General features: G+C 46.4%; 2 protein-coding genes across 2 annotated transcripts; one reads left to right on the top strand and one right to left on the bottom strand.

Moving 5' to 3' along the window:
• Window positions 1-457: 457 nt before the first annotated feature.
• kcnj9 (potassium inwardly rectifying channel subfamily J member 9) lies at window positions 458-7,480 on the bottom strand. The gene is made up of 7 exons (XM_076148716.1): window positions 7,043-7,480; window positions 5,736-5,949; window positions 4,461-4,662; window positions 3,219-3,411; window positions 2,933-3,130; window positions 1,880-2,010; window positions 458-1,782 (listed from the first exon to the last, which is right to left on the bottom strand). Exons 1-7 carry the CDS (start codon window positions 7,335-7,337, stop codon window positions 1,519-1,521), a joined length of 1,497 nt encoding a protein of 498 aa, XP_076004831.1. The 5' UTR covers window positions 7,338-7,480; the 3' UTR covers window positions 458-1,518.
• A 1,738-nt stretch (window positions 7,481-9,218) lies between these two features.
• eif3f (eukaryotic translation initiation factor 3, subunit F) lies at window positions 9,219-12,209 on the top strand. Its single transcript, XM_076148675.1, has 8 exons — window positions 9,219-9,364; window positions 9,740-9,810; window positions 10,735-10,814; window positions 10,904-11,041; window positions 11,133-11,224; window positions 11,499-11,635; window positions 11,769-11,882; window positions 12,103-12,209. The coding sequence occupies exons 1-8, from the start codon at window positions 9,253-9,255 to the stop codon at window positions 12,178-12,180; spliced, it is 822 nt and encodes a 273-aa protein (XP_076004790.1). The 5' UTR covers window positions 9,219-9,252; the 3' UTR covers window positions 12,181-12,209.
• The last annotated feature ends 188 nt before the right edge of the window (window positions 12,210-12,397 follow it).

Here is a 12,397-nt window from a genome sequence, read left to right as displayed (position 1 = left end):
CTAGCAGCCAAAAGAAGCAGAGGCATTGTGAAAGAAGGGGATTCTGCCTAGTAACTCAATATGCTGACTTCCCCTGGCGCTATAGGATCCAGCCCTGAATGTCTAATGAGACATGTCACACTTTGCAGCTTTACACAAGACAAAGATGCTGGTGTAAAACTAAGTCCTTCCTCCGTCTGTGTGAAGGATAACGTGGACAAATAGGTCAAATAGGTGTTTGGAGCATGTGGTTGAACACTTTTTACACACAGGGTCCTCTGTGTTTCTTTTCAAATGGAAAATGTACATTATGTTACTTAGACTTTTTCATGGAGAGCTGTGTGTGTGTGTGTGTGTGTGTGTGTGTGTGCCTGTGTGTGTGCCTGTGTGTGTGTGTGTGTTCTCTGAGCCCCTCTGCAGAATGTCATGAAAAGAATATACAATGAACACTCCGATCTGAGACAGCTGGTCTGGAATATAGTTTATTATTTCTAATTCATTGTGTTATATTAAATATTAAAAACATCAAGTAAAAATGGCCACATGTATGTACACAGCAGCAGCAGAAGCAGTAATATGGCTGAACTGAGCTCATCATCTCTAGTAGGCTGGGGAGAGAAAAAAATAGATACTCCTTGTGCTACACACCTTATGTGAAACCACACACACACTGAAGAGTAGACCTGTCTCTATGTTAAAGGGTGTGTGTATACGTATATACCCTATTCACTATAGTGTGTGTATGTGTGCTTAGGAATGTTTGCAAATTCATATCAGTGTTTAAGAACATTAACAAACGTAATACTCTGTATCTCCAGAAAATACTAAATCTGACATCCAGGGGCGGGAAAGGAACTTTGTCGTTTACTGTCCACTTACACTGTTTCATCAGCTGGATAGAGGAGATTTGTAACAGTAAACAAACTTCCCAGCACCGGCGTGCCGACGTTCCTTTCCCGCCCCGGTCATACCTGCTTGTTGGACGATAAATGTTTGAACAATCTTCGCTAGGTTATCGACATTTCAGTCTATCCCCTGATATCATCTAGTGATCTCCATGCACAGGTGAACGTTAAGTGTGTATGCACAGAACCTAAGAATCTAAACGTGAAACAATCCATACACTTGACTCTGTACACACAGCCATCCAGCCTGTTCAGCCGGCCGTGTACACACAGCACACACCCTCTCCACGCAGATAACCTGCAGCTGACGCACTACCTTGGTCCCCAGATTGTTCCGTTGTCGACCTCGTTGAAAGCATAGTATTGTCGTTGAAATGTACGATAGATATAGGCAAAGGGTGATTGGCGCTAACACAACACATAAAAGAGATTGAACACGGAACACTCGTAACAAAGATCAACAGAGAAATCAACATAAATAAACAATCTCCATATATGGTAACATTAGATGTGTCGCAAAACTGAGCCTGAACCAAAACTCCTGTTTGCCTGGAAACAAAAGACGCAAATGCACTAACTGTGATGTGGTGACGATGTCATCGGGAGGTCCTCATCTTTGTAAACATTCTCTAACCTACGCCTCGGATTCTGATTGGTCCGTGGCAACGCTGCCGTTCAGCTCGCCCAGTCCTGATTGCTCCTGTATGTCGGTGATCTCGCCCACGATGAAGGTGGGCTCCCCTCCTTTGCTGTTGGACGATCCGCTGTCCAGCTGCTTGGCCGCCTGGTGAGCCAGAGGTTCTTCGTCCAGCCTGCTGGAGATGGACCAGTACAGGTGAGCGTCCAGCCGCGCCGCAGCCAGCGAGAGCTCGCGGGCCGAGACGGAGGGCGTGTCCACCTTGGGGAGGAGGAATACAGGAGCTGGTGTGTAAGTGTGCGATATTATCTATAACTCTTAAAGTCTGAGGATACCGAGCTGATCAGATCCGCGTTACCTCAAAGGTGTGATGAAAGGCTCCGTAGTCGATGTCAAAGAAGCCCTCGGCCAGTGACATCATCGGGCTGAACCTGTGACCCCACTGCACCTCCTCTGCCAGGTAGGAGCTCCTCGCCTGGCACGTCATACCTGAAAACACACACACACACACACACACACACACACACACACACACACACACACAGGTGCAAACCATTGAAGTTAGCAATTACACCTCACAAAGCCTGTTCAGGTCCTGATGATACAAAATAGGCATAAAATGGCCGGACTATACAGAAATACATTCCATCTCTGATGTAGTGGCCAACACTTTAACAGGCTTCATGTTGGGTAAAAGAGCTGCGACTGTGGCTCCCTCTTTGTTACTCTCCACATCACTCTGACTCAGGCGATCAATATTTGGAGTAGGCAGAGACGCCACCTTTACCTCGTGGAGAATAATATGAATAGATGAATACATTATCCTCCCCGAGTACACGTGGCGTGAAGCAATATGTGAGAGGAAGGGGATGTAAACACGTCATCCTCACTAAGGCTCATCTGAGGATAAGACATCTCTGATTTGGAAAAGTAGTTATAACGTTTGAAACCAAAGTCGGAGCCAACATTCGCTACATGACATACTGTTTACATTTGAGGCATTTAGGTGACTTAAACCAGTAGAGAGTTGGCAGGCTTCAGTGCCTTGCTCAAGGGCAGGGGCGGTGGAAGACTCTATTACACTATATTCGGTGTCTATGTAGATACTGGTGTTATTCCTGGGGCCTGTGCCTTCACAAAACATGTCATGTAATCATCCTTAGTTCAGTGTTGCCGTTCACTGGACTCAGATTTGAAGTTGCAGCTTCCCATCACACATCCATCACACCTCTTTAATTATTCACTGAGATGTCATTTATATACCTTCACAGTATTTTGTGGTCATTTTAGCGATGTTATCCTTAAACCTGCTCCTGTATGTAGTTACTGTTATCTCACTCATCCACAGGGCAGCATGATGTCGCTGTCTGCCTTCTCATCACTCATCAAACCCGTTCAGCTCCTTCCTCACCTGTGGCCTCCACCATTCCCTCCAGAATGACCACAATCTCAAAGTCCTCCTTCTCCAGCTGGGCCTGCGACATGTCCCAGAAGGGCGAGTGGGTGTCTATCTCGTGAGAGATCACCAGCGGGGAGACCAGGAAGAGTCGGTCATCGCCCGTCTCAAAGCCTACGCTGATGTCCGTCTGGTCCAGGGGGATGAACTCACCTGGAGGAGTGAGGAAGAGGAGCAGTGTATCAAACGCTGTGGAAGGTTATTGTCTTTATAAGTGGTTTAGGTTGTCTTGCCGTCTCACCCTCTTGTGTCTGTTTGGACTTGATGAGCTTGGCCCTCATGTTGGCCCCGACGATGTGGGAGCTGCGGAGGTCCCCCACCCTGAACATCAGACAGAGTTTGTCGTCCCTCAGAGAGATGACGGCGTGCTTGGAGAACACCAGGGTCTCCGCTCTTTTATTGGGCTGGGAGATCTTGACGAACATGCAGCCAACCTGAGGGGAGGAGATGAGTTGAGAAATGAATCAGTATCACTCAACTATCACAACCATCAACAGCTGATGACTGAATAACTGGGGCACATTTATTCAGACTGAATGAATTGGAGTATTGACAAATCTGGTTCATTTTCATCACTTTCAACGTTTAAAACCCATGGGACGACAATTAACCTCTGGCTTAATCATCGTTTTAGAACACATAACACAACATCCCACATTCCTGGCTGCTAATATGGCACGTTTCCAGCTCACAGAGGCGCAGAGACATGATTCTGCTAGGACAGCGGAGTGTGCTTCATTCACATCCTCATCAAAAGAATGCTTACTTCCTGCACAAAAAAAATGTGCAGCTTCATCAGCACTTTCAAAGTCAATATTCTTTTTTGGGAAGTATACCATCTGTGCTGCATTAGTGTCATTCCTCCTGCACAGGAGTCACACACACACACACACACACACACACACACACGTCCCCCTCTGTGTAGACTCAAGCAACAACAAACTAAATGCGAAAGTGTTTTTTCCTATTTTGATTTATGTGAACCGACGAGAGAGATTCTGATCAAACAGGTCCAAATGGAAATTCAGTTCCTATTTTTGGATTCGTCTCAGCCTCACTCTCCTGACAGTCACCTGATTTAAAAACGGAATCTCGTCACCATATTCAAATACAGACCCCAGTATTATGTAACTACCTGTAGTAATCTGGTGTTATTATGTACTTTGATTATAGTGACGCAAGATGAATGTCCTCTGGAGAAAATAATGTTTAGTTGTCTAAAGTTAAGATAACAATGCAGTATAGTGATGCAGTTATGTCTTTTATTTTCCTGTCATCAAAACTATGACTCACAATACCTCCTAGAGTAATATTAACGACCATTTCTACTCTAATTGCGCCTCATATCAGCTGCAGGTGCTCAGGTGCCTCCAGCTGAAGGTCATGAAATGCTTTTCAGGCCTCCTATCGGTCAAATCCACTTTTCTCATTCTCTCCATTTCATTTCCCCATTTGGCAGTGGTTTCCCAGCCCAGCTGCTCACCATGAAGGCGTTGACCATGGATCCCAGTATAGCCTGTAACAGCAGCAGCATGGTTCCTACTGGACACTGGTCAGTAATGACACGGTGGCCGTAGCCAATAGTGGTCTCTGTCTCGATGGAGAAGAGGAAGGCCGAGATGAAGCCGTTGACATTGTTGACGCAGGGCGTCCACGTCTCATCCTCCAGATGGTCCAGATCACCCCTGGGAAGAGAGAGGGAGAATGTGTGAGAGGAGCGTGAGGGGAAGGGGAGGGGAGACGACAGACGTGGGTGTGGAGTGAAAAATAGACAGTGAGTGAGAAAACCTATATATTTAGAATGGAAGTGCAGTGACTCATCTCTCTCTCTCTCTCTCTCTCTCAAATGAGCCGTCTCCTTTAATCTTGTATTTTTCAAACACCTCTTATTCCTTTAATGAACACTGTTTATTTCATCAGCAACTCCAAAGGGGAGTCCAATTATGTTGAATGAGCCAATTCTTCTATCACATAATATCAACCTACAGTATCGGCACCAAAATGGCAGCTGGTCCTCCATCATGTGTCCTGTCCAGTTTCCCTCTCTAACTAAACACTGTGGAGGCTAATGTGCCTGATTAGAACAGCTCCAACAAGGGAGGAAGGCCTATTTAGTGAGAGTGGTGCTATTATAATTTATGTAATCTATAACTTTTATTGAACCGGTGTTAGCAACCAAGAAATAGCAGCGACAGTGGACAGATCTCTGGCAGCGTTTGAAACGTCGGGCCCGTAATTGATATGAAAAGGTCAGAGTTTTATGAGAGGAATACGTTAGCTAATTAGAGCCCAGATCCAGCAGACACATCTAGTGAAGAGGCGGCGCGTCCTGATGAAATACGCTGTCATATTAATACTGCTTTGTCATCTGTTTTTCTGGCTGCGGGGGGAGGGAGGCGCGTTTTTTTTTTAAGCCTTGGTAGATAAAAATGTCTCGCAACGCCGGTCACTCTCTTGCAGCATCCGCCTCCGTCTTTGAGCGGCTGCCAAAAGCACTTTTCCCTTGCGATAATTTAGTTGTTAAGTAGCAAAGCGCCGACACACACACACACACACACACACACACACACACACACACACACACACACACACAGCTAGGGGTGGCAAAGGCAATTCGACTGGTGATACAAATTTGGGCAGTGTTACAAAGCCACCAATCACAACACCTGGTGAGGCACTGAGTTGTTGAGAATCCAGGTGTTTCCTTATTCTCTCCTTCTCCTTGCTCGGACTATAGGAGAGATCCGAGTCCCCTCACCTGCAGTAGGCTATGAGGTACCAGATGGCCCCGAAGAAGAGCCATGTGACGGCGTAGGCCATGACGAAGACGATCAGGGAGCAGCGCCAGTTGAGGTCCACCAGTGTGGTGAAGATGTCGGTCAGGTAGCGGTAAGTCTCCCGCATGTTGCCGTGCTGGACGTTGCAGCGGCCGTTCTTCTCCACGTAGCGCTGCCTCTTGCGTCGGGCCCTGGCTGGTGACGGGGGAACGAGGGAGACAGAGAGAGGAAGAGAGGAGAAGAGAGTTACAGGCTGAAATACAAGGAGATCAAAATGTGGAGCTTCAATGAAACTCTTACACAGCTGGGGAAATTTTGCATTCTAATGCGTTTCTATATTTCTGAAGGGTTTTGCTGTTTCAGGACTGTGTGAGACGTTGATGGAGAAACAGAATCATAGCCAGGGGGGTCAAAGCTACTTAGAGAGATCCAGTTAGGCTCAGAGGAGTAAAGTAAAAAGAAAGCAGACAGAATAACTCAAAACATCATCAGACGCTGTGGGAGAAAAGGCACAACAGGAGATTCTACAAGCCTGAAGGGAACTGGGCACATCACAATACAAACCAACTGCATTTCGCCCTGAGAAATACTATTCTGGTTTATGGCAGCCCGACTGACAGCAATCAATTCAGCAATCTAGGGCAACTGTTAGCAAACCTGCTCCTGATGTTCCGCAGCGCTGCACGTTTTCCGTCTCTCCCTGCTCTAACCTGATTACCGAAGAGGCCTTGATCAAGTGAAGACACCTGATTTAGCTAATCAGGTGTGGTTAGACAGCGTGGAGAGATGGAAAATCAAATGTGCACTGCTGTGGTACTTCAGAGGCAGGATTTAAAAATAGACTTTGATTGCAAGAAAGCAAAGGTGCACTCCTAAGTGTTTTAGGATTGATTTTTCTTTAAAGAAATATAAACAGAAAACAAGATCCAAAGAGGCGTTGAGGAGGAGAACTACTGTACGGGCCAGGGTTCCTACAAATAAAATATTAACAGGACTTTTAAAATGGCTGAGTTGAGCCGAGGTCCACATGAATCAGAGTAGATTCTCAAATATTGGAGGAGAGTGGGGATGTGGGGCAGAGAGAGGAGAGTGTCATCCTGAGTCAACAAACATCTCCCTTTGTCCCTTTGCAGAGTTAAACAGATGCCAAAGGACAAACCAAAGATTCCTGTGCTCTTCAGGCTTCGGTCAATCTTTAGATCATCAATAATCAATTAATAACACTCAATAACATTGTCCCGGGGGACAGGTGGACATGGAGGACAGATACAGCTTCAGAGTCTCTCACCCCAGCCGAATCGTCCCCTCTCCTTCTCCACCTCCTTCTTCTTCCTGGGCTGATTGGCGTTGGCCTCCCGCTCGGCCAGCTTGGCCTGGAATGACCTGTTGACCTTGACTGCGGTGGGAGGGGGTAGCTCTGTCTCCGTGGTAACCACGTGGCCCAGCTCTTCTGATAGGTTAAAGACTCCAGTAGAGGCGGTGGCCTCCGTGGCCACCTCCACTTCTTCCCCTTCCCCCTTCTCCTCCACAGGGAGAGAGAGAGAGTCAGGGCGAGAGGGGAAGACTGAGTTCTCCAGTGCCATGACTTGTGCGTGCGTGTATGTGTGTGTCTGTGTGTGACTGTTTGTGAGCCTCAACTGTGTGTGTGTGTGTGTATAGTTGTGTGTTATTGATATCCTCCCTATGGTGGACACTGTCCTATTGATCGTACCATTTGTTTGCTTGACTGAGAGCCTGAAACAAAGATGAAGAACAAAGTGATTAAAACAAAACACTGAATTGATCGGCTGTGGTTCCGTCACATTCATTCCCAGACAAACGATTTGCACCTTTGCCTTTCATTTCTCCTTAGAATGATGCTTCTGTCAGCGTTTTGTTTTGCTTACTGCATGGCTCTGACCTCTGGTGTGTACATATATCGCCACACACACTGTGTTGACAGAATGAACAAAGAGGAACCAAATGCGAAGGCTGATGTCGTGCATATTTGTAATTACTTAGAATTAGATATGAGGGAGGACATGTGGGTGAAAGACAGCTTCATCCTGGACCACAGTGAGGCTTAGAGAAGCTCTTTCACTGGCCTGCGTGTTTCACAAAGGGCCTTTGGGTGAGACTGTGCGTGTGGACCTGTTATAAACACAAGAGTGCGTGTGTGTGCGCGCATGCTGTTTCAGGTGTTATATCTGATATTACGTCAAAGGCTTGCTTTGATTTCTTCCATACAAGTCTACGACATTGAGTTAGGTGTGAATGTGAGCACACAGTGTCTCTCCCTGACATGTGTACAGTAAAATGGAGCCCCTATAGCTTTACATGCTGCGCGTCCGTTTACACGAACGAGAGAGGAGATTGATGGTGACAATCAGGATGACGCATTACGCCTGATGGATGGATTAGAAATAGCCTGGAATACAGTCAGCAATAGGCTCCAGGAGCCAACAGGCTAATCACGCCACTTAATATCAGACAGCAAAGCACGAACAGATGCTTACCTGCTCGCTTAAGCACCCTGAGGTGTTTTATTTTAAGATTAAACCAAATCTGCTCCGAGAACCAACCGGAATTGGCATCTTTGGCTCGATGACACCCATTTCTGGTGTTCACCGCAGTATCACTCCACTCCTGCTCGCTCGCTTTTCCAGGAAAACAAAGACCACCGCGATCAGCATTTACCACGAATGTGTTTCAATCCCCCCCGAACGAGAGCGAGAGAGAGAGGGGGGGGAGAGAGAGAGAGAGCGAGAGAGCGAGAGAGAAAAAAAAAAGAATCGGTGCGGATGTTCACGACACGAGCAAAAACACGCGTGAATAAAAACGAGAGCGGTATTTAGAGAACATGTGTCGGAGGGTGGAAGTGCGAAATGGTGGCGACAGGGGAAGCCGGCTGCGCGGAGAGCTCCATCATCTGCGTGTGTGTCTGATGGAGTCCGTCAGGTGTGGAGCCACTGAGCGGCGGGGGATGCTGTCATCAGCCCAGCCCATAACCAGCTCACATCCAGCCCATAACCAGTTCATATCCAGCCCCTAACCAGCTCATATCCAGCCCCTAACCAGTTCATATCCAGCCCCTAACCAGCTCATATCCAGCCCCTAACCAGTTCATATCCAGCCCCTAACCAGCCCATAACCAGTTCATATCCAGCCCCTAACCAGTTCATATCCAGCCCCTAACCAGCTCATATCCAGCCCCTAACCAGCCCCTAACCAGTTCATATCCAGCCCCTAACCAGCCAATATCCAGCCGGCCCGCCTTTGTGCATGTCTAACGCTGCATCTTCTACTTTTAAATTATTTGCATTTTATTATAATTAATAAGTGAGCAACACGCACAACTTTACTGTGGTTCTGTTTATATAAGACAAGGTCTCGCTGGATTCTATCGCCAATGACTCAGTGGCATGATTTAGTGCGTGACAGAGCTGACATTCGCCTCCCAGCCTCTAGGTGGCGGTATATGTTTCCTCCCTCGCCGGTCATAAGTTCTCCTTTTCCAAGATGTCGGTGTTTGGACCAGTGGTGAAAATTCATCCCGTCGTTCTCGCGTCTATCTGCGACTCTTATGAACGACGAAATGAGGGAGCGAGTCGTGTGATCGGGACTCTTTTGGGTAAAAAGACATGTTTGTTCTCTGTTTGGTGGTTTGGCGGTCAGAGCGAGTGTTAAACAGCTAGCTGGTGTTAGCACGCTAGCTAACGCACGCCGCCTCAACAAGCGGCTACACCTGGCTACTGCCGCTGCTTGCTAGCTGGAACGGCGAACAGCGTCACCTGTAACAGCTGTGTGCAATTCAAACCGGTTAAGAATAGATTATATCAACAATATTGCTTTGACGAACATGTTGATCTTGCTGCCAGCACGGAGCGGTGTTATTTATGCAATTGTCAGTGTTTGTCTAGCTTGTAGCTGCCGGCTCGTCGCGCTTAGCTTCTTCGTTAGCCTCTCTAGCGAAACAATGGTTTATTCACACGTGTTTTCTTCTCAGGTACCATCGACAAACACTGCATCGAAGTCACCAACTGCTTCTCCGTCCCTCACAACGAGTCTGAAGATGAGGTAAGTCCTGAACTCCGTCCGTGCACACTGGTGCTAATGTAGACTAATGTAGCTAAGCTGTATCTGATGGCGTCGGTGGTCATTTAAAGGTACATATTCAATTGGTTAAGTTATATAACAGGGTTGCACTATTCGTTGAACATTTAATTTAATATTGAGTAATATATGATGTGGCCCTCAGCACAGTAAATAGTGTCCATGCCAACAATACCTACAAGGTCAAGTTTAGTGCTAAAATATTTCGGCCGCTTGCATTCGGGACTGAACGCGTTGCCATGGTGCTGTGATACCATTACACTATCCGTCCTTTTTAAATGTAGAAATGAAAACTATGTAATGTATTGCTTTAACCACCAGCAGAGGCAAACATTACAACAGTTATTTCAACTAGAAATGCATTTTCTGAAGAATGTGTGCTGTGATTTGAGACGCTTAAAGTTTAGCTGAACAAGTCTGAACGATGTGGGGAATGGGTCCGAATGTATGAGGGTTTGAAGAAAAATTGTATGTATTGTAACATGGATTGGCCAAAAAACATGTTAAATGGGAAGCACTTTGAACTGGCAATTTCTTAAAACCCATGACAATTGCTGAAAGAAAAAGTTTGAATGAATGAAGTTACAAACTGGTTACAAATCCTTGGAAGTTCCTCTGCTAATTCAGCAGAGAAACAGAGCTGAGTCTGTCTGGCGCAGAAGATGTCCGAGAATAACTAACTTATTGCTATCTGAGAAGGAAGTGAACCCTGAGAAGCAGAGTACTTCCTGAACATGGAGATGCGTAATGCTCCAATAAGGCCAGAGGACCAAGAAGAGCCAGAAAACATCTTACCAAGGGCCCCTAGATGGCTGGCTGCTATTTGTTTTAGCACATATTTTTTTTAATTGAGTTATGATAATCTCTCTCTGTTCTCTTTGACCCCAGGTTGCTGTGGACATGGAGTTTGCGAAGAACATGTATGACCTCCACAAGCGGGTGTCCCCCACTGAGGTCATCATTGGATGGTGCGTTTGTGGTCCTGAACATATTTGATATTTGTAAGCTGATAATGGGAGGGACAAACTTCTTAACACCTTGACCTCTAACCTGACAGGTACGCCACCGGCTTCGACATCACAGAACACTCGGTGCTGATCCACGAGTACTACAGCCGCGAGGCCTCCAACCCCATTCACCTCACTGCCGACACGGCCCTGCAGAGCGGCAAGATGAACATCCGCGCCTACGTCAGGTGGGTTGATGCGTCGCTCTACTCACTGTGAGCTGTGTCTCTAGCAGACAGGGAGATTGTGTCTAAACGTCTTTGTATCTGTGTCTTACAGCGCACAGATGGGCGTGCCGGGGAAAACAGTGGGTGTGATGTTCACCCCTCTGACTGTGAAGTACATCTACTACGACACCGAGCGGATAGGCGGTAAGAGAATACATGAGGGCTGGAAACAAACATGTCACCAACACATTTGATGTTTTGCTGCTTTTTCTAATGTCTAAGAGATAAAACATTTTCATTCTTTCTGCCATTCATATTTTCACAGTACATCGTAGTGCAGATGATGAAGTGTGATTTCCTTGGTGTTGTCATGTAGTTGTCAACAGGGATCGTGTTTGAACACAAGCAAACACCCGTTATCCTCAGCTGTGATCCTGTACCCAAACATTAAGTGTGATTTGGTTTCCCCTCTCTCCAGTGGATCTGCTCCAGAGGACACGAGTTCTTCCCAGTCGTACCAAGGGTCTGACCTCTGACCTGTCGCAGGTAGCGGGCTCTGCAGCTCGGGTACAGGACATGTTGGCCACCGTGCTCTCATACATCGAGGATGTGGTGGTGAGTGGTCAGAACATTGATATGACTGGATTGAGTGCGAGACAATGCTGTGTTTACATGGTGTCAACGCTGAAGGAGTTATTTTGATGAAGTAGTTCAAACAGACGTAGTGAGTGTGTTTGCTTCGTCTCAGTCTGGAAAGGTGGCAGCAGATAACAGTGTGGGACGTTTCCTAATGGACCTGGTCAACAAGGTGCCCACCATCTCAGCAGAGGACTTTGAGAACATGCTCAATTCCAACATCAACGTAAGTGTGGTTGGATATGCTCGTTTCATCTCACTGTCTTTAATGCACACGTTTCTTTCTCTATCCTATTCTTGTCTCTTTCTCGCTCTTTACCCAGCACCTGTTATGCGCACACACACTCGTATACGTTGCTGATATAAGCATGTTCAGCATTGGAATCTTGTCATTTCACACTGAATAAGAGAATTGTATGAATAAAATATGTGTTTTGCTGTTGCAGGACCTGTTGATGGTGACCTACCTGGCTAACCTCACCCAGGCACAGATTGCTCTAAATGAGAAGCTGGTGGTGCTCTGAGTGATTAAAAGAAGAAAATATACTTTCAAGTGACTCATATTTAATTTTGTATACTTTTTTTTTGGGCTGGGTGAATAAAGATGTTATCAGTCAGATGGACAGATATAATTCATTCCCCTTAGCTTAACGCAATTTGTACTCCAAACAAGAAATTAAAAGTATTGAACCATTGGTTTAGAGGCCTGCAGTGATGTTTCTGATCCAGATGTTAGATTAC

Source organism: Genypterus blacodes, unplaced genomic scaffold (genome assembly GCF_046128005.1).
Source record: "Genypterus blacodes isolate CSIRO-AG114 ecotype Tasmania unplaced genomic scaffold, CSIRO-AGI_Gbla_v1 ptg000005l_1, whole genome shotgun sequence".
Taxonomy (NCBI): domain Eukaryota; kingdom Metazoa; phylum Chordata; class Actinopteri; order Ophidiiformes; family Ophidiidae; genus Genypterus; species Genypterus blacodes.
The sequence above is the reverse complement of the archived record's forward strand: the minus strand, read 5'-3'. Positions and strand labels throughout refer to the sequence as shown.